This window comes from Malaclemys terrapin, chromosome 5, assembly GCF_027887155.1.
Source record: "Malaclemys terrapin pileata isolate rMalTer1 chromosome 5, rMalTer1.hap1, whole genome shotgun sequence".
In the NCBI taxonomy this organism is placed as follows: Eukaryota; Metazoa; Chordata; order Testudines; family Emydidae; genus Malaclemys; species Malaclemys terrapin.
The window spans coordinates 81,352,013-81,377,265 of NC_071509.1; the positions used below are offsets into that span (position 1 = coordinate 81,352,013).

The 25,253-nt window shown below is 39.2% G+C and overlaps 1 protein-coding gene across 3 annotated transcripts in view; it reads right to left on the bottom strand.

Moving 5' to 3' along the window:
* GUCY1B1 (guanylate cyclase 1 soluble subunit beta 1) overlaps positions 1-25,253 on the bottom strand; it is a 56,358-nt gene that overhangs the window by 2,909 nt on the left and 28,196 nt on the right. The window contains exons 5-13 of one of the 3 annotated variants that reach the window (XM_054029877.1): positions 23,935-24,132; positions 14,985-15,215; positions 13,568-13,684; positions 11,605-11,738; positions 10,488-10,685; positions 6,545-6,782; positions 5,956-6,096; positions 1,971-2,125; positions 1,017-1,143 (exon numbers count right to left, since the gene is read on the bottom strand). In XM_054029877.1, the coding sequence (XP_053885852.1) occupies positions 1,017-1,143; positions 1,971-2,125; positions 5,956-6,096; positions 6,545-6,782; positions 10,488-10,685; positions 11,605-11,738; positions 13,568-13,684; positions 14,985-15,215; positions 23,935-24,132 (1,539 nt within the window). Of the gene's footprint in view, positions 1-1,015; positions 1,144-1,970; positions 2,126-5,955; positions 6,097-6,544; positions 6,783-10,487; positions 10,686-11,604; positions 11,739-13,567; positions 13,685-14,984; positions 15,216-23,934; positions 24,133-25,253 lie in introns of those variants that run through there. The other 2 variants (XR_008445091.1, XM_054029878.1) reach the window with 2 other exon arrangements.

A 25,253-nucleotide genomic window follows, 5' to 3' on the forward strand; every position in this document is an offset into this window, starting at 1 on the left:
TGAAAAATGTTTTGATAAAACCTCTTTTACCTCTGACTATGGATCTCAAAGGGAAATGTCAGTCATATGAAACTATGGTATATTCTGCAATGGGTATAAAACACAACTAGCAAAGTATCATCAAAAGGTGACACACAGAATATTAATGAAAGGTTATGGAGTCTGTGCTAAAGACTACAGATAAGTTTTCTAGAGAAAATATAGACTGTTCCCTGAAGTATATTGCCCTGGAATAAGAAATATCAACATTTAGTAGGTACCATTAAAAAGTCAGCATTTGCTTGTTCAAATACTTACAGTAAGAACTGTGGGTAAAATTTGCAAAAGTAACTATTTAGGCACTTGGGACTCTGAATGAGACTTGGGTTGCTAAGGCCCAGATTTTTAAAGGTATTTAGATGTTGCTCCTTAAGTCACTTCTGAAAATGGGATTCAGGCTCTGAAGTCACTTCAGTGCTTTTACAAAGTTCGACTCTGTAGCTTCCTAAATTAAACATGCAAAAGCCTCTGTCCAGGCAGAACCCTGTGTCCACACAGGGCCTCACTGACTTCAATAGGGAGCCCACAAAGAGGTAGTTGCTGGACTTGCATCTAAAAATAGGAGAGACTGCAGTATTTCACTCACTGCAGGCAGGCAAATGGAGAGTTTTCAAATGTCACTAACTATAGATGTCAGCTAAATAGAGATGTACTGTATATTACAAAGTCTAATATAATAGAGAAATCTGTAAGAACAGATAAATATTTAAACACTTGGCACTTCCTCAAGGACTTTTTAAAATACAAAAAAGTGTGGTTTTTTTTAGAGAATGCATAAACAGCAAAGATAAATAATCAAGACCTTTAATCTGCTGTCAAGACAGTAAACACATTAATGGAACAACATTTTACAAAATGGTTCATTTCTTGTCGGGAACATTTAGTTTTGCAAGTGAAAATGGTTCTCAGTGGTTTAGATTAAACTTCTTGTATTTATGCCTTGTTTTAAAAAAGAATTACTCTTTGGTTAGTCATACCTCTGTCTCTGTACTCTTTCTGGACAAAAACCAAACTTGCATTGGTTCTTTTTTACCCTTCATGGAAACAGGGCCTCTGTGTTCTAGGTGGAATTGAGGATCTGAATTTTCTGGCGACATAAGACACCTGAAATTAAAAACAAACATTAGATTATCCCGCCACACACATACACATACAGAGAAAACATTAAACATGCTACATCTGAAGGCACATTAATTACATTGTCAGGCAATATTGTAGGCTGGGCTTAACATGAATAATTGGACATGGATGATAAATCGATCAGTAGTCTGGAAAAAGAATATTGGTATTAGCTAAGATAAGGGAAAACACCCAGGGAACCATTTACAATGGACAAGGTAACAATGGATAAGATAAGTCTGGAACATAAGATGAGGAAAACAGTAAGTAATACATGGACAGTAAGTGTACAGAGCATTCTGTACCGGGTTTGGTTCCTACAAAGTAACCAAGCCAATCCCAAAACATGTAATGAAATGTATAGTGAATGCAACAAAATGTGTAAATGTATATGAAGAAAGAAGTTTGTTGCATAGCTTTGAATGTGTGTAGGGGGTCTATACCAACCCCCTACACTTGAGTCTGGTCAATTCAGCGTAGCTTTGCTTTATACCAAATAAAGGAACCTGAGTGACAAGCCTGGAGTGCTTTGAATTCTCGGGTAACCTGAGTGGAAGATGTCTGAGGGGAACCCCAACAAATATCTTAAGATGGTTATCATGTCTCACCACAAATTCCTGTGGCTGAATATAATTGTTTCCTATGGAAATAGTGATTCACAGTAATGTGACTTGACAACATTTCATGAAAATACATGTGCTGTAATATACTGAGTGGGATTGTCACTATCACCTCTAAAGTTACTTTAAAGGTACATTGATAAAGTTGTTTCTTTTGAAATTCTTATCAAGAAGGGGTTTTGCATCTCTCACCTGAAGGTGTACTCAGAAATATTGATTTTTCCTTTTTCTCCAGTGGTTTCTGTTCTGCTTGTTAGATTAACAGTGTTTCCAAAGAGACAGTAGCGCGGCATCCTTTGGCCTATGACACCTGTAACCACCTCCCCAGTGTGGATACCTATTGTTATCTTTAGCAAGAAAAAGCAAGTTTGAATGTTTTATAGTTCAAGATCAATTTTACTAACTTGATGTTTCCAACTAAATATATATAATATGCATTTTTTAAATGCTGGAGTTCATCTTTTATAAGACACCAGTCTTGATTCTTTACCGCCTTACACCATGTGTAGTCATTTACTGCTGTGCAGACTGAGTTTAAAATACTATTCATTCAGAATGGTAGGATTCTACACCCACTTTGCACACCTGTACATGACTACACAAAGTGCACGGCAGTGGAAAATCAGGCCCACTTTTTCAAAGCATAATGGCAGATTCGGCTGGAGAAGAATTATCTTGGCACAGGATACTGACGACTGCAGGCTCTCTTCTGAGGCCCACTCCACAAATCCTGGAGCAGAAGTGTGCTGGTGGTGGGGAATAGAGACTAAGGTCCACAGCGGAAGCTGTTAGGATGATTCTGTGTGGCACTGCCACCTGTAGGAACCCTCCAGGGCTATCTAAGTTACATCAGGTGTCGTTTCAACCTCTGTAGCAGCCCACAACTGGAAGAATACAAAGGTGTCTTCACATCACCGTAGTCCCATGCCCAGGCTGTGAGTTTTGTGTTGCACCCCCCAAAGGAAGAGCATAAGAATACACTCGTTGATTTTAATGAGTTGTCAGTGTAACTCAGAGCAGAATTTGGCTACTGTTCATGTTACCTAAGCCACCTGGAGACTTCAAACACAGAGCTTTACATATTAGGTGCACAGGACACAAGGTGACTTTTATATATATATACATATATTCTTGTTTAAAAAAGGAACATAAGGATTTTGAAGTTAAAACTTAGAGTAATGAGCAACTTTTAAGTCTAACATATTGCATACTGTCTTTATAAATGCTAACTGCTAATCTGAACTGAGCACACAGATACCTAACTCAAAAATCTCAGGTGTGAACACATCTGCAAGGGTGATAGAATGTCTTCCTTTTCCTTTCACCAAGTCCATTGCCTGAAATTAATGACTAACCCCATCTGATCACCAAGGTGCACAGCACATCTTGGATAACACAGGGCAGTACTTATAATATTAATAATAATGTCTGAATTACACAGCTTTTTGGTAAAATCATCAGGCCAAATTCTCTATTACAGGAGCATATATCCAATAGAGCTTCTCCAGAGTGAGAGCCCACCTCTTGTTAAAATATGTCTTCTGTGAGATTGTTTTATTTCTGCTGCATTCAAAAGAATTTCTATTTTTGCTAACGAGGGGCTTGATTCCACTCTCAGGAAAACTGGTGTAAATCATGAGTACTTCCAATGGAGCCTTGAAAAATGGCCTCTTTCTATAAATGATGATTGAATTATTCATAATTCATGCCTAAAGTAATCAAAAAATGGGTGGGAGTAATTATTTTTAAAACAAATAGTTTGGTTCCTGTTTTGATTAAATTAAGCAGTTATTGAATTAAGTGGAAGGCACCATCCTACATTTTTCCATATAAATTATGAGGTACACTGACTCAGAATTAAGAACTTGTCCCTTTCCATGAAACCCTGTACATATACAAACTAATTTGGAACTGGGAAAATCTTGCAATTATTTCACTACATTTTTAACAAAGCCCAATTCATATACTGTAACAGCTGGCTCCAAATTTATAATTCTACAAGAACATTGTAGCACTTAGAGGAGAGGAAAGTGATCAGGAACAGTGAGCATGGATTCACCAAGAGCAAGTCATGCCTGACTAACCTAATTGCCTTCTATGAGGAGATAACTGGGTCCGTGGATGAGGGGAAAGCAGTGGATGTGTTATTCCTTGACTTTAGCAAAGCTTTTGATACGGTCTCCCACAGTATTCTTGCCAGCAAGTTAAAGAAGTATGGGCTAGATGAATGGACTATAAGGTGGATAGAAAGCTGGCTAGATCGTCGGACTCAATGGGTATTGATCAACGGCTCCATGTCTAGTTGGCAGCCCATTTCAAGTGGACTGTCCCAAGGGTCGGTCCTGCAGCCGGTTTTGTTCAATAACTTCAATGATCTGGAGGATGGCGTGGACTGCACTCTCAGCAAGCTTGCAGATGACACTGAACTGGGAGGAGTGGTAGATACACTGGAGGGTAGGGATAGGATACAGAGGGACCTAGACAAATTAGAGGATTGAGCCAAAAGAAACCTGATGAGGTTCAACAAGGACAAGTGCAGAGTCCTGTACTTAGGACGGAAGAATCCCATTCACTGTTACAGACTAGGGATCGAATGGCTAGGAAGCAGTTCTGCAGAAAAGGACCTAGGGGTTACAGTGGACGAGAAGCTGGATATGAGTCAACTGTGTGCCCTTGTTGCCAAGAAGGCTAACGGCATTTTGGGCTGTATAAGTAGGGGCATTGCCAGCAGATCGAGGGATGTGATCATTCCCCTCTATTCGACATTGGTGAGGCCTCATCTGGAGTACTGTGTTCAGTTTTGGGCCCCACACTACAAGAAGGATGTAGAAAAATTGGAAAGAGTCCAGTGGAGGGCAACAAAAATGATTAGGGGGCTGGAGCACATGACCTATGAGGAGAGGCTGAGGGAACTGAGATTGTTTAGTCTGCAGAAGAGAAGAATGAGGGGGGATTTGATAACTGCTTTCAACTACCTGAAAGGGGGTTCCAAAGAGGATGGATCTAGACTGTTCTCAAGGAGTAATGGTCTCAAGTTGCAGTGGGGGAGGTTTAGGTTGGATATTAGGAAAAACTTTTTCACTAGGAGGATGGTGAAGCACTGGAATGGGTTACCTAGGGAGGTGGTGGAATCTCCTTCCTTAGAGGTTTTTAAGGTCACGCTTGACAAAGCCCTGGCTGGGATGATTTAGTTAGGATTTGGTCCTGCTTAGCAGGGGGTTGGACTAGATGACCTCCTGAGGTCCCTTCTAACCCTGATATTCTATGATTCTATGAGCCAGCAGGATTTCTTACCTATGGAGGATCCCAACCATTTAATATATAATGATTTTATTCAGTGATAAAAAGGTCACAAGTGAATCATGGTACATACACTTAAAGAACTCTACAAAGATAGTATCTGTTCGGTGTGGTTTTTGTGGCTCAGTTTCATACAGACATAATGCTTATTAGCAAAGAAGCTTCTCACTATGAAGAATGGGCTAAGTCCTTTAAAAGACTTCAGTTATTGCAGAGCATCAAATCAGGCCTTCTCCACTTCTATACTCACAAGTACAGTGAAACACCCAGGACCTAATAAGCTACTGGCAGAAGCAGGGGCAACTCCATTCATGTACATGAGAATGTGCCTGTTTATCCAGCAGTTATTTTTCTGAAAATGAAAGATTATTACAAGACATCTAATTCTGTGTTAATTCAAAATGTAACTTCTAGTAGTCACAGTACTGCCATTCTCCACTTCAACAAATGCCTAAGGAAACATACATTGCTCTAGAATGAAAGATTTTCCCATGCCGGCTGGTGGCTCGGAACCAGAATCAAAATGGGTTGTTGAGAGAACACTATCATTCTATTCTCTGTGCTTCAAGCAAATACATATTGCACTCAGATGGGCAGTTGCAGCTTGCACTGAAATTAATGGCAGCCAAACATACATGGCTATGGGCAGGATTTGGTCCTTAAGATTGGTAAACACAGTAACTATGTTTTGGGGTTTGGGGGGGGGATAGGTTATACATATCACACATATTTCTGTTTGTTCATATCACTGAAAAGATCGCTCATCTTCCAGCAATAATAAAACTTGTGAAGACTGGACTTTGAGTTTTATTGTAGCTCAGTGGTGGGTTTTTTAAAAATTCAACAGGTCTTTACTGAATCCTGGACAAATACTAACCTGTACAGGCTCTCCATCTACTTGAACCTGTCCTGCTATTTCCATCATATCCAATGCCAGGTGGCAGATAGATCGTGCATGATGAATGCATGGCTCTGGTAGACCACTCACTGTCATATACTTGTCTCCAACTGTCTCCACCTATCAAAACATGTTTGGCAATTATACTTCAGAAAGCTAGAGCTACTGTGACATTTCTTTTAAGAATGCTAGACACTTCAAATACTTTTCCCTTCATCTTTTTCCATATTCCTAACACATTCTTGGAGATTCATGTATACAACTTCTTAAAATTAGTTGGAGAGCTCACTACTGATGATTAGCAGCTTATTCTACCTTTATTTACCAAAAAAGTACTTATTTTAATGATTGCATGCATTTATTTCAATGTTCAAAGTTCCAAATAAGAGTTCTTCACTCTGTATATTGTTAAAACTAGCAGTGGACGTGTTCTTTTCTTCACTGCAGACTAAATCCACACTAAAGTTGTAAAAACATGTAAAGACAATGGACAGAACTGAGATTATATTTATTTTATGAAACTACCTTATAGCAACACAGTAGCAATGCCCTAAAATCTCATGTTTACCTTATAAACGAATGGATTCCTTCGTGAATCAGTCAGAATATCAAATCTTGTGTAAAGGTCATTTAAAAGATTAACAATTTTCATGGCTCCCTCTCCAGAGGCATGTTTACTGCAGAATGCATTGAATCCAACTATACCACTGAAGAGAATGGTCACATTATCATACCGCTTAGCTGGCACAGGACGCTTGTGTCTTAGTTCATTTGCAACAGATGGTGGAAGGACAGAATACAGCAATCTAGACAGGTCAAATAAGTCAGGGATATGAGAGAGAGAGAGAGAGAGAGAGAGAGAGAATAAATGTATTATTTAAATATGACCCTGAGGGGTTATTATACATTAATGATTTCCAACAGTTAAGTGATGTACGAGGCTTATACTGGAGTCTATTCCTTAAACACCAGGCTCTCATATACATCAGTGTGGTTCATATGGTTAAAGCAATTACATTACAAACACACGTGCTCATAGGTCAAAGCCACCACTTAACTACTAAGAAATATATTGATAATTTCTTTGACATAATCTGTTAAAGATACCTGGTTCTACTTTTTTCTTATTCCTAAAGTATGTGGGTCAGATCCTCAGAGAGTGTAACTTGGTTTTGCTCCACCAATTTCAATGGATCTACACCAATTTACACAAGTGTAGTACCTCACCCTTAGGGTTTATTACATTTTTTTCAACAAATCAAACAGTCCATATGACAAAAAGGAAACAGTGTATAAATAAATTAATGGAGATATCCTATCTCCTAGAACTGGAAGGGACCTTGAAAGGTCATCAAGTCCAGCCCCCTGCCTTCACTAGCAGGACCAAATACTGATTTTGCCCCAGATCCCTAAGTGGCCCCCTCAAGGATTGAGCTCACAACCCTGGGTTTAGCAGGCCAATGCTCAAACCACTGAGCTATCCCTCCCCCCGTATATTGTAAATCACAATGCAAATTAAAAACTAAATCATATACATAGGCCCATATTCTACCCCCATGTTCACCCCTTTTCAGCTTTTCATCTGCCACTGTACAGAACTCAAACTCAGCAATTTGCCAAAGTGGTAACAATTCAGGACTTAGCAAAAAAAATCTGATGGTAACTCAGAAAAAATGATACTACTTTGCAATCTAAAATTATGCATTTTAAAGTTCTGGCAGATCTCATTGGTTATACAGCCTGCAATAAACATTACAAGCAAAGAGAGACATGGAAGTTAAGAAGAAAGGAATAAACAGGATGAGAAAGATGAGGAAGAGAGATAAGAATAATGGATGGATGCATTTCCCCAAAGAATAATAGATGGAATTTTCTAAAATTACTTTATTTTAAATACATCAAAGTGTTCAGTCTCAATTACTGGAATTACTTAAACTGGTTTTACACATCCCTGATCTCCCTACACAATTCTAAACTCTCTTGCAGCTGATGGGTATGATTGTGGTACCTTCTGCATGTGTGGAAAAAGGGAGGGAAAGAGTGTGCAAGGAGTTTTCTCTCCCTTTATTCAATGTCACACAAGAAATCATGTGTCTTGGTCCTTGCCATCACCAAGTACAAGGAATGAGGTAGAGTTCTGGTGTCAGGGACAGCAAATTCAAGAGATTTCACTGGAGCTACTTACATGAGCAAGGGCTACTTTCATAAGTAAAGGTTGGATGGCTGAGTCCTATTTCTATGCTAAGTTTCAAACTTCTGTCATTTTTGCTGTAAGTCTGTTCTGAAAACCCTGGGCAGAATTGTTTTGCCATCTGATGATACTAACATCTATCAGACTTAAGTGAGTTTACAAGTAAGCAAAGGTGGCAGAATTGGACCCAAAATCCCTACTGAAGAGTATATGCTTTTCTAGGTTTTGATGAGGAAGAGAATAATTTATAAATACACATTAGCAGCAACAGAAAAATCACCTCTGAGCATGTCCAAAATGCATCCACTTAAATATTATTAAAGCCTTTTGTGATATCACTGCACGTTTTCTCTCATTACATTTTTGAGTATTGGAGCTGATGCTCTCAGACTGCTGCTCAGAGAGATCCCACTCCTGCAATCAGCCCTGTGCAGGTGGCCTCCTCTTCCTGCATGAAGTCCCACTAACCACAATGGGACACTGTGTGAGGATGGGGGGTTGCCCATATAGATCGGATCGCAGGATCCGAGCCAAGTTTGGGTCAGGGAGATTTTAAAAGCCTCACAAACTCAAATCGCATAAGCCTCCAAAAAACAAACCATAGCAAAACAAAGAACTGTATTGATACTGTAGACAGGAAACAATCCCTGGCATGAAGAAAATTTTGAAGTTTTTAACGGATTCCACAATATACTGGAAATTTTAAACTTTTATTTAAAAAAAGGTGATCTTATACTGATGTGCTGCAGCCCCTGCTAACCAAATCTTGTAAAAAAATGTCTCCAGCTAAAGAAGAGAAGCAGCAAAGGTAGGAACATACCACTCTCATACTCTATTCACCTCAGTGAGGTGTGAAATTCAAAGCCTAATTGAGACAATTTAAATGCTAACATTTTAAAAGAGATGCATGTTTTCTTTGTTTTAAAAAAAGGACTCAAATTGCATGCAAAAATGGTTCGGACAAAGTTAAAAATGAGAAATGCAAAAGCTACACTTCTAACAGCAGAAGTTGTGCATTACACAAACACAGCATTTTCAATCCCTAGTTTCCTATTTTAATGTGCACCTTGAAACTATTATTGCTATGTATGTCTTTAATCTAATATTGTATATAGATGCCAAAAAACATAGAATTTGCAACATGGCTCAATGAATACTGTCACCGGAATCTGAACTTTTAGATTTTCTGATTTTCTGTGCAACCTTTCTGTTGCATTAAATATAGTTATGGACTATTTTCTGGCATGTGTTAGAGCAATAATTGATGCTGCCTTTCCTATTAGGTGCCAAACAGGTTACTGTTCACTGATGTTAAAAGTGTTTCTACTAGTCAAACAAACAAATAAAAAGTAGGTTTTTTTAAGTTTCCTTCGTTTTTCAGTTCCTCAACTCATCATTTTCTTGCCACTCATTTACAGTGACACCACCACTCTACAGGATAAGCAATAGGACAACAGTCTTGATGGCAGAACATTGTCAACATCCCTATTAGGTACTGACAGACCTGGAGAAACTTTGCTACTACAACACTACAACTTTGGTACTACAACACTAATTTTCAAATAGGACATTTGACTACTAGTCAAATCCTGCTTGTCTCAGAGCCAGTTACTTAATTTACCAGTAACTAGTCTTCTCTCTGAGTCCTGTCTAGAGATCATTATGTAATAGTAATAATTTGCATGTTCAATGTATTGTGCAGTAGTTCTACTCTCACAAGGCATAGAAAAGCCAATTCATAGCATCATACAATAGCAGGACTTTAAATAGTCTTTTATTTTTGGCTGCCTATAGACTGTAATACAGTTTTCAAATAAGAAAATCAAATTACTTGTAGTCTGATTGTGTTTTCTGTCATTTTCAAATTTAAATTTTCATAATTAAATGTTACATATGGTAGATCAAGAATTACTTAATATTTTATTATTTCTCTCAATGTTATTCCAAATGGCCTGACCCCTATGAATTATCTTCTTTATTTACAGGGTACACAGTAAATTATAGAGTGATTTCTGCATCATTGGCACTTTGTCACTAGCTCTGCCTAACACATCCTCAGTAAGATGTTTTTCTAGAACACTGCTCTCTTAGGTCATTCTAAAGCTATGGGGACTGTTGGTTCACTTTAGTTTTTAGCTCTTTACAGCAAAGAAGGGAAGGAGTCCTTCAGTTTTCTATGCATGTGGTATTCTATATTGCAGCTAATGTTTGAGAACCTTCAGACTATACAACATTATAAAGACAAAAAAGTTTGTGTTTTCTTGGCTCCACAATTACCAGCCGTTTTTGTTCCAGTTTAAAACTGGGAATTAATTCTTACGTGTCTGTCTTTTTCTTTTCATCTTCCAGTGCTCTTAGTGTGTGCTGAAGTCTGTCTGTGAGGATCTCCAGTTCTTGAGTCAGCTTGTATTCCTCTCTGAACTGCTCTCCCAAAAGGACTAGGTCACGGGTAGCATCATGCAATGGAATGTCACTCAGATATAACCCTCTTCTAGTTAAATCATCCAAGTTCATCACACTGTTATATAGAGAAATGTATTTCATTATAAAATGAAATGCACATTAAAGTAAACTCGTCTAAGGAATCCTTTAAAATATTGATTAGTAGCAGGGGTTGGGGTTAAATGGGTAAATAGTGAGGTAATACTTTTAATTAAACGATTGGGAGTACGGTAAAACAAGTAGCTTCTATCAACTATCTTTGTATGCATTAATGCATGTCTTTATTGTACCGGTGCATACAGAGCCCTGATTGATGCATTTTATAAATGTCTAAAATAACCCCCCCACACACAAATAATAGCAATGCTATTATAATCTACTGGTCAGTGTGTGTTACCAGTCTCCCACCTGTGCCTGCTCCACAAAGGATATGAATGTGTTATCTCACTGCTACAAGACTGATCCTTTAGCAAAACTATAAAGGTTTATGCTTTTAGCGCTGAAGGTCCTCAGTTCAATCCCTCGTCACAATCAAGATGACAGTTGTCATGCTATGACGTGAGTCCATTACATAATTTATTTTCCAAATTAATTTTCCAGATGATTCTTAAATAACACTGCATCTCACTGTGAAAATTGCATTGAAACTACTATTCGAGCGTGTTGCCAGATGAGAAAGTGATTCCTAGTTCTTAGGGTTATGAAATTCATAAACCAAATGTCACGACTTATTAAAAACCTCTCAGTTAATGAGTTGTTCTGCTTAGAAAAAGGTGGGATAATATGTCCCAATGTTTGTAATGAATGATTTTATGAATGCACCACATTCTGTTCTCTACATGCAACTCCTTTATATCACTGGCCTTTCACCACTATAACTTAGAACAGAATCTGGTCCAGTGAGGTTCCGTAATCATACATGCATTTAGAGACACTCTTGCAATTTGGTGGCTATTCCACATTGTCAAATAGAGTACTTTTATTGCTTAAAGTACCTTGGAGAACAAAGAAAGAGAATACTGTCTGCTTCAGGTAAGTAGATCATTTGACCTTTGAGGCGTAAGCAGCTGATTTCTGTGCCAGTTAGTTCATCTTCACACTCCAACTTTTCTACATCCAACAATCCTTCCTTGTAATGAAAAAGTGATAATTAAATAACAATAATGATTCCTGTGTTACTTCACCAGGCACATGTGCATGTGCACATGCAAACAGACATACGTAAACCTTCACTAGAGGAAAGATCAGGATGTCTGGAATCTATACAAGAACAGGAGTACTTGTGGCACCTTAGAGACTAACAAATTTATTAGAGTATAAGCTTTCGTGGACAACAGCCCACTTCTTCGGATGCATCCGAAGAAGTGGGCTGTTGTCCACGAAAGCTTATACTCTAATAAATTTGTTAGTCTCTAAGGTGCCACAAGTACTCCTGTTCTTCTTTTTGCGGATACAGACTAACACGGCTGTTACTCTGAAACTTGGAATCTATACATGAAGCATAGACTACACTGAAGACCAAATGAACTGGTTTCTTGAACATGCCAAACTATAGTATTTTTAACTTTTCTAAGGTATCCTATCTCCATTACGTTAGTGTCTTTCTTTGCCTACACAACCACTACTTCCCAGTTTCTTCTGATTTCTTCAAAACAGTTTGATATTTAGCTTGCGCTGACTTTCTTTTGTCTGCATTATGTTTTTGTTAATTGCCTCATGTTGACACTGAGACTGCGTGCATGCACTTTGCTGGTTTTGTCCTCCTTTTCCTCTGTTAGATGTCATTTCTCAAACTGAGGGTCTGATCCTGTCAGTGCATATGCAAGACATCTCCTTCAGCCTTCTGGGATATTACTTTGAGTAAATAAGCAAGTTACCTGGTGTAGCAGTTGCTACTTCATGTGCTGCACTCATTTACATGAGTTTGCCTGGCTCTCTTGCCCGTCTATAGAAGAGGAAGTGGGAACATGTTGCGGTTGAAGAGTGTGTGTGTGTGGAAGGGCCCAAGCAGTGATATGCTACATGCTGGACTCCCAAACTATTACGTAGTTGCTTTTCCCCCAAAACCAGGAGCAACTGCTGTTATGCAGGTTTCAGAGTGGTAGCCGTGTTAGTCTATATCAGCAAAAACAATGAGGAGTCCTTGTGGCACCTTAGAGACTAACAAATTTATTTAGGCATAAGTATTTCAAACAGTAGACTGACAAAAACAGACTCCAGTGTGAAACTTCAGAACTAGAATTAATTTGCAAACTGGACACCATCAAATTAGGCCTGAATAAAGACTGGGAGTGGTTGGATCATTACAAAACCTAAACCTAATTTCCCCCATATTAATTTTCCCCTACTGTTACTAACACCATCTTGTCTACTGTTTGAAATGCGCCACTCTCATTACCACTACAAAAGTTATTTTTCCTCCCTTGGTATTCTACTGTTAATTGAATTGTCTCATTAGACTGACCTCACACTTGGTAAGGCAACTCCCATCTTTTCATGTATTCATACCTGCTCCTGTATTTTCCACTTCGTGCATCTGATGAAGTGGGTTCTAGCCCACGAAAGCTTATGCCCAAATAAATTTGTTAGTCTCTAAGGTGCCACTGTATAACAACAACTCCTTGTTGTTTTTGTTGTTATATAAACAACTCCTTGTTGTTTTGTTGTAACTCCCAGTGGAAGGCTGCAGTTCTGTAATGTCATTTATTGTACAGGATCGTTGTTTGTAAAGAAGGCATCATAGATGCAAAAGTATGCACCTCCCTGTATCTGCATCTATAGCCCACCCTAATAACCACATATGAATTCATGCATCTGGCTTTTTCTTGGCCCAAGACACAGAATGGGTTCAGGGCTTACTACTGTGCAAAAGATTTTTGCTGAGAGCCTCTGAGTTATCTCTTATCTTTGTAAAATGTACTTACTTATTCAAAAGCCAGATGAACATTATTTGGTTACCTTGCTCCTCAATACAAAGACAGTGTTGATATGTGAGAGGATCCCATGGAAGCTAATATCAATATGAGGCCGAACCAAGGAAAAAACTGACAATAGATTGCAGTTTCCTGGCTGAAGCTAAAACACAAACAAGACAAACAGAAGCTCATTTTCTAAGGAAATAAAGGATTTTTCTACAACCAGAAAATATTCACATGGTGATTGTATTTCTTTCACTTCAGATACAATGCAAGGTGGAAGAGAATAGAGACATAGAGAATGCAGATGTACATTCTTTATATAAAATATGAGACTAAACTATGGTTTTCAAGTCATGGCTGTGGTACCTATGTATTTTAAAGTGCAATTCTATTCTGGAAAGTGACTCTGCAAAAATAGCACTGCACCATATCGTGTTTGGGGTCTCTCAACATTCCTTCACTTTACAAGTAAAAAAGCTGTTTTTTCTAACTGCCCTCCCTACAAACTCACCTTAGGCTCTAAAAGTCAAGTTGTGTTCTCTCACTTATTATCTCCTGTAATAAAGATTCTGCTGGCCATATTCAGTAGGTCACTAGTTATATGTGTTCAGTAAACCACCTTGAACTCATCTGAAAAGCCACTGCCCTCTCTTCTTTCCAATTCCTTCTCAAGAGCCATTTCTAGGAAATCACCAAATCACAATGGTGAGGTAAAAGGTCAGTAAAATTAACTATATTGTAAAAATATTTAAATGATTCAGAACCAGCAAGATATGCACAGTGCCTATGTCACTGCATGATCTGATTAACACTATCCTCATTAGACCTCTCCCCCTTCCCTTAGATTGTTTACTACACTCCCTAGCTCCATCTTGTCTTAAATTAGATTGTCCGTTTTTCAGGGAAGGGACCACATTATCCTATGAGTTTACACAGTACATAGTATAACAGGGCTCCCAATCCTAAGTAAGAACAACGGTGTTCAGTGGGGTTTCATAGGCATATACTGAGGTCAGAAATCGGCCCTTAAAAATTGGTAATTAGAACTTAGTTAACATTGATGTTGCTGATGTAAAAGAACATTCAGCACCCAATCATACTGCAGCGATGTTAGCTCCACAATGTTAATAAGCCTGAAAAATAATAAAATATTTTTTGTTGTCAAAGTAAGACCCCCTGAATACATGGAGGCCAGAGGTGTTCCAGAAGCAGGTGCTATTTTTACATAGTCCATTTTCAAAGTACAACTGCATTTTAAGGTGAGAATTAAACACTGCACTGTAATGTAGAGAGACAATTGCAAATCTATTTAATGTCTTCACAATTAACCCTTGCAGAATATATCGTATAACAATATACCATAAATAAATAAGAAATTATAACAGCACTTGAGTGTTGTTATTAAAATAATATCTAAAACACTTGTTGCAGCTGTTCACATAAGACAATAGTCTGACCTGTGGAAGGACTCTGTATATAGCATTGCCACACTGCGTTACCACCAGATCTCTGTCAAATATTATATGGAAAGGAAAAGCCTTGCAGAAAGTGTAAGGACTGATGCGGGACTCTTGGGTCCCGTTCTCTTCAAATCTGTCAAGGTCTTCATAAAAGTCCTCTTCCTTAGACTCTTTCTCTTCAATTAAAAATTGAGTGTGGTCACACTCTTCATTTCTCTGTTGAATAACCTGGACAAAAGAAGAGAGAGACTACATGTAGCAATAACCTCTATCACATGTTAAAAATTGGAATTCTATTGCAAAGACAAGAACACATTTAGAGAAAATAGATACATAAATATCAAAATAATGAGTTCCAGTTCTTGCAAAAATACAGTATTCCCATAGAAATCTCCAGTTTTAAAAAGTCTCTACAAATCAAGGGAGGAAAAACATTTCTTTATTCAAGCACAGTTGCTCTTGGCACTAATTGAAGACCATACAAATATGAACTGTAAATTCTAAATTAAATGGATATGTTTACACCATCTCCAGATCCTGGAAATATGGAGCTACATTCAGCTTTGGATTATGCTTGGGTCTGCTGATATAGCCCAGAACACAGGACCTCTTGTGAGGGAAAGTGCCCCTGGAAGCTTTTGCATTGCCCAAGCCACCTGCATCTTTATTTCTATGGGAAGCCTGCACCTGGTCAATGGATCCCCAAAAGTAGGCAGTGCTGGCTGGGGAGAGACCAGGGCATGGCTAGTCTAAGGATGGGCTCATGCAGCACTTGGCTTCAGGAGACTTCATTCCTGGGGCTCTTATACAGTATGAAACTGCCATACCCTGGTGAACTTCCAAGAAAAAGCAGCAATGCAACCAGCCACCTACCCTCCCCGAGGGTGAAATAATTCCTTCTTGTTGGAGCAGCCCCTGCTAGCTCAAGGAGGGGCAATTAGCACCTACTTGCACCAGTGAAGGTGGATCAAGTCTATGATGTCTGCAGAACATAAATACAATAGTAAATAACTGGCTTATAACAAAGAAATAATTCCTCATTACTCCTCACTTTGTAGAAATAAACTAAAGAAAAGCACAAGGCTATTCCCATTTGTAACTCAATATCGGTTACTAAAGAATGAGGCTTTAGCAAACCAAAGTATACACAAGTGTGAGCGTTTAACAAACTATACACTGTTTTCTTTTTTAACAAATTGTTATGATGTGTTAGAATGTGTTTATTGATGCAGACACAGAAGTGAAATGAGGACAGACAGATGCATGGAATTAAGCGGCCGGCCACAACTTTTATTAAACTATAACATAGGGAAGGGGCGCTTCCTGCCCATCTTCCATACTCTTTAATACTAGATATTTAACTGGTTCCAGTGCAGAAGTTACAGGGCTCCTTACCATACAACCCATAACAGAGGGTAGCTCTCCCTAGCTTACCCTCGGGACTCAGCTCTCTCTGAGTCCTAGTATTCTCTCCCCACTGAGGGCCACAGAAGGTGCAGCAGGGTGGGGACTTCAGCTCGGGAAAGCCACAAGGTCTCACCTTATCCCATGATCGCTAGGCCCATTGCCAAGTCTTTTACCTCTGAGAACTGTACATTCTCCTAACTGCACTGGAAATGTGGCCACATTTTGCAACGAATAAATAACTCCTTCCCAGGTAGGTACTATGTGCATTCCTATTTAACCCACTGTGGCTTGAAGGTGCGGCAAGGAAGGCAAAAAACCCCCCAACCAAACAAAAAAAAATCCTTCCCTGGTCCTCTACCAATTGGCCCATGGGAGAAAAATTCCTTCATGACCCCCAAACAGGTGACTGGCTATACCAGGGGTCTGCAACCTCTGGCACTTGGCTCGCCAGAGTAAGCACCCTGGCGGGCCGGGCCAGTTTGTTTACCTGCCGCGTCCACAGGTTTGGCTGATCGCGGCTCCCACTGGCCGCGGTTCGCCGCTCCGGGCCAATGGGGGCGGCAGGAAGCCACGACCAGCATATCCCTCGGCCCGCGCCGCTTCCCGCCACCCCGATTGTCCTGGAGCAGCAAACCGCGACCAGTGGGAGCTGCAATCAGCCGCACGTGTCAGGTAAACAAACTGGCCTGGTCCGCTAGGGTGCTTACCCTGGCGAGCCAAGTGCCAGAGGTTGCCGACCCCTGGGCTATACCCACAGCATCTGTCAGGCTGGATTCCCATTCCTAATTCTGGTGAATTGAGTTCGACTGCTGGAACTGAGTTAAAAGAGGTTCCACATGGCTTCCACACTGTGTTAAATCCTGGGAGATGGGGAATGCTGTCCAATCAGCACCTCTCTCCGACACCTCTCTTTGCCCAATCAGCTGGCCTAGAGACTCCTGGGGTGAGAAGCACATACTGTCCCTTAGTGAGTGTCTCCCTCCTCTTTTGCTGGGACTGTCCCCCTTCACTGCCAAGCCCATCAAGCTCCCCACCCATTGCAGCAGCGGAGTGGCATTTTTCACACATCCAGATTTGTCCATTGATTATTAAGACTAGTCTTTAACTTTTGCATGTCTGCTCAGAGCTGGGCAAATATCTGGTGTGTTACTGATCACAACAAAGGAAAAAAATAAGGCAATCTTCTATCTGTTTCAATGGGCATGACTGTGTGCAAACTAAGGACCCTGAATTTGCAATCATTACTCATGAAAGCAATAAGGGTTACAGGATCAGGCCCTATAGTTAAAACTAAAAGCATCTTCTCCAAACCACAGCTGTTAATGTGTAATGTTTAAAAACCAGCATCATTTCATATGTTCTATTGGTTTAATCTCATATTAATATCTTGAACATATCATTTTATTTTACTCTAACAATCCTACTCAAAGTTCCTTGAAATAATGAAATTAATAGGGCTAATTTTGTTTACTAGGAAAGCCATATAGCATGGTATAATTAAAGCTGATGCATAATGAAATATCATCATTTATCAAGTGTGGACAAATTTATCTCTTGCCAAACCTAATCAGATATAATGGGTGGAACACAATAAGTCTAGTTAGGCAATACTGTTTAGCAGCAACATATTGGAACATATTAGGCTCAATTCTGTCCTCACTTCAGGCCTAATCCAAGGTTTATTGACATCATTGAGACTTTCCGTAGACTTCAGTGAACTTTGTTTCAGGCCCTGATACCCTGAGGAATCCTATAGATTTCAATGGGGTGTAAATCAGGGCAGAGAAGGCATTCCTATTCAAGTGTTCAGAAAATCCAGTTAACCATCCAAAAACATGGATTCAAGAATGTCTTGAATATCCTTTTTTTTTAATTCCAGACCAAAAGACTCACAAAAGACAAGATCAAAACACAGAGGTGGGGAGATATATGCTAGAGTTGTTCTAAAACGTTTCCAAAAAATATATTGGCACAAATTATTATGCACAAAGAAATGTCATCACTAAAATATGTGAATATTAAGAGGTCTTTTTCCATCTGTGAATGGTCATAACTCATGTGTTAGCAGTAATATGCACACAGGGAGGGATGTTACCAAAATTTGGTTCCCATTTTTGCGAGGGGAAACAATATAACAATACTTTGTGCTTCTATGGCATCGGGAGGTCGGGATCTCAAAATGCTTTACAGACATCAAATAATTAAGCTCCAACATATCTTTGAAAGCACTGATATAATTACAGTCTTCATTTTACACAGAGGAAAGCTGAGTGTCACAGTGACTGAGTGTGGCAGTCCTTTGGACTCCCAGTCTTGTGCATTAAACACAGGCCCATCCTTCCTCTTTGCAGTCCAGTAAAATATGCTATTAACTCCCTTTGTCTATCTCCTTGGTTTCCTAAAGCCTGATGCTGTTCTCTATGTGTATTATCAAAGTGGAACTCCAGCTCCACAGTGGAAGGTGTTGCAGCGAGTAGTCGCAGTTGGAGAGCCAAGAGTATATATTTGGGGTCGGAAATTACTTGTGGACACATGAAGGAAAAAAAAAATCTGTGGGTTTGTCCACGCACCAGTGTGGCTTAGACCTGTACTTCTTGTGAATACAAAGCTTTAGTGACCCCCATCCCTTCATCTTCCAAGAGACCATTACCCTATATCTGAGAGAATGAATGAGGCTGTAGTCATACTGTAGTTAGATAATACTGGTGGTTCTGAAGGGAAGGGATGATCTCTCTCTCTGTCGCCAATAAAATGTTTTGTTTTGTTTTTGGTCAATAGGGACAACTGGGCCTCTAGAATTTAACAGATTATAACCTCTTCCAAAATCCCTGGATGTATCACCATTATTAAACTAGGCCTTCCAGATTATCATTTCCATCAGTGACTATTGTGGGATTAAAGACCAGAGTTTGGATCTCACTTCTAAGAAATCTCATTTACCACAACTGGAAAAAATTGTATAGCTTGGATTAAAAGCTTTTCTATTTGAAAAAAAATAGTTTTAGAAATTATTTTAAAAATCTCATATTCTAAGGAAATTTCCATGTCAAACATTATATCTTCCAACTCCATTAATATCACCTGATAGGTTTCAGAGTAACAGCCGTGTTAGTCTGAATCCGCAAAAAGAACAGGAGTTCTTGTGGTCTTGATAGTACTGTACTTGATAGTCTCTCTAGTTCTCTGCTGTCACGCTGAACCTCTTTACAAGTTCTCATCTTTTCTTATTGATAACAAGAGAACCACAGAAAACTAATCAACCAATAAAGGTTAGGGTTCCACATAAAAAACCAACCATAAAATACTAGCAATTGGCAATCTATTTTTAGCTTTTCACATTAAACATCTCAATGAAGCAATTTCACCATCCACCCCAGTCTCTGCATCAGCATAGGAATTAAAGAGTGTGGGTGAGAGCAAATGCTAATTTCCAAAGTCCTATCATATAGAAGGAGGTGCCAGAACTACTATATATCTCATATATCACAAACCATCTAGCCAGGGTGAGATGTGACCCTACACAGACACAGCAAGCTTTCACAGTTTGATAAAGGCAGCCTGCTATTGTATGTGAGTGCTGTGCTACTCTCCTAACCTTTACAGAATGCAAATATATCAACAGCAGCACAAAGATGCAGTCAGAAACACAATGCAGAATACAGGCTTTGATGTGAGCACTTAACAGGCAGCACCGTGAAAGGCAACTGCAACTCTTCTAATAATTCCAATACAGAAAACATGTATGGAAAGAGGGAACAACTCCATCATTGAATACATAAGAAATGTGAGAAATAAACAAGGTAATTAAATGCCTGAGCCAAAGCCCACTGAAGTCACCAAGAGTCTTTCCTCTAATTTCAATGCACTCTGGACCACATTCTAGATGAGAGTTTATTCAGCTGCCTGTTAAAACTGGTAACCGGGTTAGGTATTATGAAACCCTCCTATAGAATTTAATAGAAAATTATATCCTTTGTGTTGATTTTAAACCATGATAAAGAATTTAATGAAATATTAAATTACCACAACAGAATTCTATAGGATGATGCAAAACACATAGAAGGGATCATATTCTCTGTTAAATTGTACAAGTATTTATAGTAATTTCTATACAACCCTATTGATTTCATACCAGTTAAATTCTATTAACCTTTTCTGCGAGTACCATGACCTCTTACATGTGTGCCTGTTTAAAATTAAATTTCTGGGTATTTAAACATTCATGTAAATTCTCCATTCAGTTTCACCCAGGTAAATTTAGGCAAAACAAACTGGGCCAAATCTTCTTTCCAAAGAAGATGCTGTCTAAACTTGGTAAATGAAAGAGCAGCATCAGCAGTGACAAAGCCAGGAGTCAAGTTTAATTCTTCTTGTTTCCCTGTGTGGTCTTAATTGGTGAGTGACATCAACCTGACATGTATAAAAGCTCAATCACTATGGTAACTGCAGTTAAAATCAAGACAAATCACTCTTCCGGTTTCAAAGAAAATATCTAGCTGGTTCTCCCTCCTGAACTTTGCAACAAAATGTATCTTCGGAATATGTCCCTGCTTAGCTAAATGAAAAGTCACATTCAAGTTTCCACTTATACTGGGCAGATTTTCACCGTTGAGCTTTACTTGATAACTATAAGTTCTCTTTTCAATGGATCAGTGAGGGTATTGCTGTCTTTTCCCATTCTGTCACCCCTTATGCTGTATAGGCTTTTCCCTATAGACTTCAGTTAGATTTTTTCTTGAGTAAGGACTGTATAAGAATTCAATAGGGGCTTGGTGTTTCTGGCGTTCTCAGGTATTTGCCATTCATTTGCAAGGACAAGACTGAAACCCAAAGTCTGTTTAGCCCAGCAGATGAAGGGTTTGCCTTATATTTCAATAGTATTACATTCATGCTTAAACAAATCTGTTGGTTGAAAGAATAAAAGATAATGCATAGTATTCAGTCTGTTTTTCCATGAGATTTTCCATGCAGAGAGTTCTGCTTATATCAAAAGGCTATTGCTTATCCAGATCACACACACCTTAACAGTTTCTATGAGCGCCATAGCAAATTTTAGGTGATCTTCAATATAAATGTTTTTGTTTAACTAAGTGATTAGATTCTGTTGGTTGTTTACTTTGTCCAGAGTTCTGTTTTCTGAGGGTCCACAGCTTTGGAATTTGAGGAGAATCCATCCTTCACCACAGATAGTGATTGAGAATCTAAGCTTTCATTTATTTAAAAAAAGATTCAAGATTCTAAGCCTTCTGGTTGCAAAGAAAATCTAAGACCTCCCCTCCCTGCCTGTCCAATCACATAAGAGACCCATCTTATTCTGCAGAGATTTGTGAACATTGTGGCCAATGCAGCTCTTCCTTGGGGAGTAGTCTCAGTCAAGGAATATGATAGGAGTCATGGGCTGCATTGTTTAGTGCTGTTTGAAGGATTTGGGGCATCGCTTTGGGAGCGGGATATTATTCCTGCATGGAGGTCTTTCTAAAGTGGCAGTTTAAACAGGTGTATATGTACTTATTATTAAGGACACTTCTGAAAATGCTCCTTAGTTCACTGCTATGACTATCTGGTTGTGAAATGAACTGCAGACTCTGTCCCTAAATTCCTGTTGTTGCTAAAGGTTATGTAATGAAAAATGCACTACAGTACCGTAACAGTTACTGGGACTGCAGACATTGGTTCATGATCTTCTGATGATGGAAGATGATCAGACACCCATGTGGATGGTTTTAGATCTATTAGTTGCCTTAAATACCACTGACTACCATGTTTTGTAGACAACCCAGTGAACTGGAGTAGTTTCAATCCTTTCATTCTGAAAAGTCAGAGGGTTGCATTGGGCTCTCTCTTCCATCACCTTTCCTGTTCCATGTGTAATTGAGACATTTAGTGGTCAGGCCCTGGTGCCATGAGTATGCAGATGGAGCTCAACTCTACGCCCGCATTTCATAGAAGCAGGACAAGGAAGACTGGGGTTTTTCTTAGTTAGCTGTCTGTGACTCATTTTGGACAACACTGAATTTTCCTTTTGTATGTGGATTACTATACAGTGACTATGCATTTGTCACCTCAAGATTGAATTACTGTAATATGCATGGTGTGGGCAGAATGTAAATACTTATTTGCTTAGCAATGCATCTTGCAGTGAACACATTACACCTGTGCCACATTATTTGCATTGGCTTCTTATCTGTACTTACTTACTTACTACAGAGATGGGAGGGGTTCTCCTGTCACTGTAGTTAACCCACCTCGCTGAGAGATGACAGCTAGATCAACGGAAGAATCCTTCCATCGACCTACCGCTGTTTCCACCAGGAGGTAGGTCAGTTTAATTACATCGCTCAGGGGTGTAGACTTTCCATATCCCTGAGTGACATGGCTGAGTTTACCTAACTTTTTCATGTAGACCTGGCCTAAGTCTCATCATCAAAGTCAATAGGACTTAGGCGTCTAAGTGTCTAAGTCATTTTTTAAAATTGAGACCGGCTCCTAAGTCACTTAGGCACTTCTGAAACTTTTACCCCTGTCCATTCAAAGACAGGAAGTAAAAGAACTTGCCCCCTTTCTCATAGGCTGCTTAGAGTATGACACCAAATTTGGTGAAGTGACATAATTTAGAACATGTATAAAAATGCCTCAGGTAAAGTGCATAAGTGCTCAGAGAACATGAACTAGGCAAAAAGAAAATAAATGAAAATGGAAAAAATAATACGGAACATAATCTTTGTACCCCTTTTCTCTTTCTTTGGATTACTGGATGTTGTTCTGAGCCATTAGCCATCTAGACTATATGCAAATTAACACTGGGCTGATCAGCACCAGGATGATGTATTTCCAGGGAAAACATGAATGGTGTTCGTGAGTCAGTAGGTGGCACTCCTGAGTCGGTACTGAATCAATGTTCCAATGTGGTAATAAAGGGCGGCCTGCTGTTATAGTTGCAATCTTTCACATAAGGAAGATTAAAAAAAAGAAAGAGAGAAAGGTCTTGAACACTTATTGCCATTAAAGATTCCATGGCACTTTGTGAAAGGATAGGTGTGTTTCCTCTGGTATCCTGGCCAAATGGCAAGCTGGATTTACATTCTACCAATGCAAAATGTACATTCTACCAATGCAAAATTATCTCTGCAGTTTCAACTGGACATGCTAATCTTCTTCATTTCTTGGCCCAGAGCCTGGGTTGTGCTGTGACCAGTTTGTGGTGTTCTGGTGGTGCAAAATAGCCCTAAAATTGTCAGAGATAGCCATTGGAGGATCCTACCAGTCTAGAGAGATGTGAGTTGGTACAGTGGATCCTATGCCATTCTCCTTCTCTGTGGCCAGTACAGGGGTGTGGCCAGGGCAAAGGCACGTGAGGGCACTGTATGACCTTGAAGGTATTGGGTTAACATGGGGGGTAATGGAGAGATTTTTCAGTACGCAAAACCTCTGTGGAAAGTATGAATGTATAAAAAAAATACTGTCTTCCATTATATCATACAGCTCTTTCAATATTATGAATGACATCAACTTTCTGTCAGAACATACAAAGAAACATTACCTTCATGTCTATTTCTGTACCATGGATCTGTTGAGCTACTGTTTTAATGATTCCAATGACAATATCCTGGAGTCCTTCTCTCTCTGAATAATAATGCAGAATGAGTCCTTTCCCTTTTTCTGCATCAGTGCACCTAAAGGAAGGGGCACGCATACCCGGATAAATAGTAGCAAGATGGTCATGCAGAGCATCCAAGTTCTACAGGGATAATTAAAAACACACAAACACATCAGAATAGAGTTCATGCATGTGGCAAATTGTCTATTTGAGAATACAAGTAATTTAAGTAGCAGTTTTAAAGACCTAAGCTACATATTGTATATATAAATTATTGATTCAGTACATTTCCTGGGTAGTCTGGCCCCACCCTGTCCACAATTGCCACAATCACTTGTGGGTTTGTGTCAGCCAGTTCCAGACCCCCATTGCAGGGCTTCCAGGCACGTGGCACTGCTGTCTTGCCACTCCGGGAGTGGAGAGGGGGACCACTGCTGGGGGCCCAGACACCTGACAATGAGTCTGGCCTATGACTGGCACTGAAAATAACACCATTAAAAGTTGTTTGAAAGAGAAAGAGCGAATTCCTGGACTATACTATGTTTGCACAATAGATGAAAACATTTTTATTTTCATAGCAGGGTTAGTTTTCCAAATGGATATGGGAATGGCTAGGATATCCCTTTCCCTCTCTTACTTATCCATCTTTATCTCTTCCCTCCCTCCAGGAACTCTGCTGCTTGTAGTCTATCTTTTAAAGAGCAGCTGCAACCAAATATCCTACAGCTGGTAAGCCAGGTGTTTATATATGGACTTAGGAGTCTAACTTTAGGCACTTGCATGTGAAAAAACAACAACCTTTCTTACTGTTTTAAATGAAACATTAAGCTAGTAATGCCGTTTCAAGCATTAACAAACGTTTATAAGCTCTGCCAGAACCTGACAAGAGTTTTTCAAAGTTTCCAATTGTATAGCTAACATCTTTAAAATTAACCTACCACATTTCCTAAAAATGCTCAGTCACATGATCTCATTGAGAACAAGTGAATGAATCCAAAATGGAGTTTCTAGATCAGGTTATAGCTGAAACAAAGCATTTTTAAAAAGTGAGACCTTTTAAAAAAAAAAAAAAAACTCCACTTTTTCAAACTCTCCATATGTCCCAGACATGTCGTTTGATTAATCTCAAACTTTGGCAAAAGTAAATTCTTCTCTGGATAGGAAACCTGCTTGAGAAATTGGAAAGCAGATTTTATAAGGAGGTTAGAGGGGAAAGTAGAATCAAAATCAGACTTAGAATATTATGCCAGCTACAACCTTAA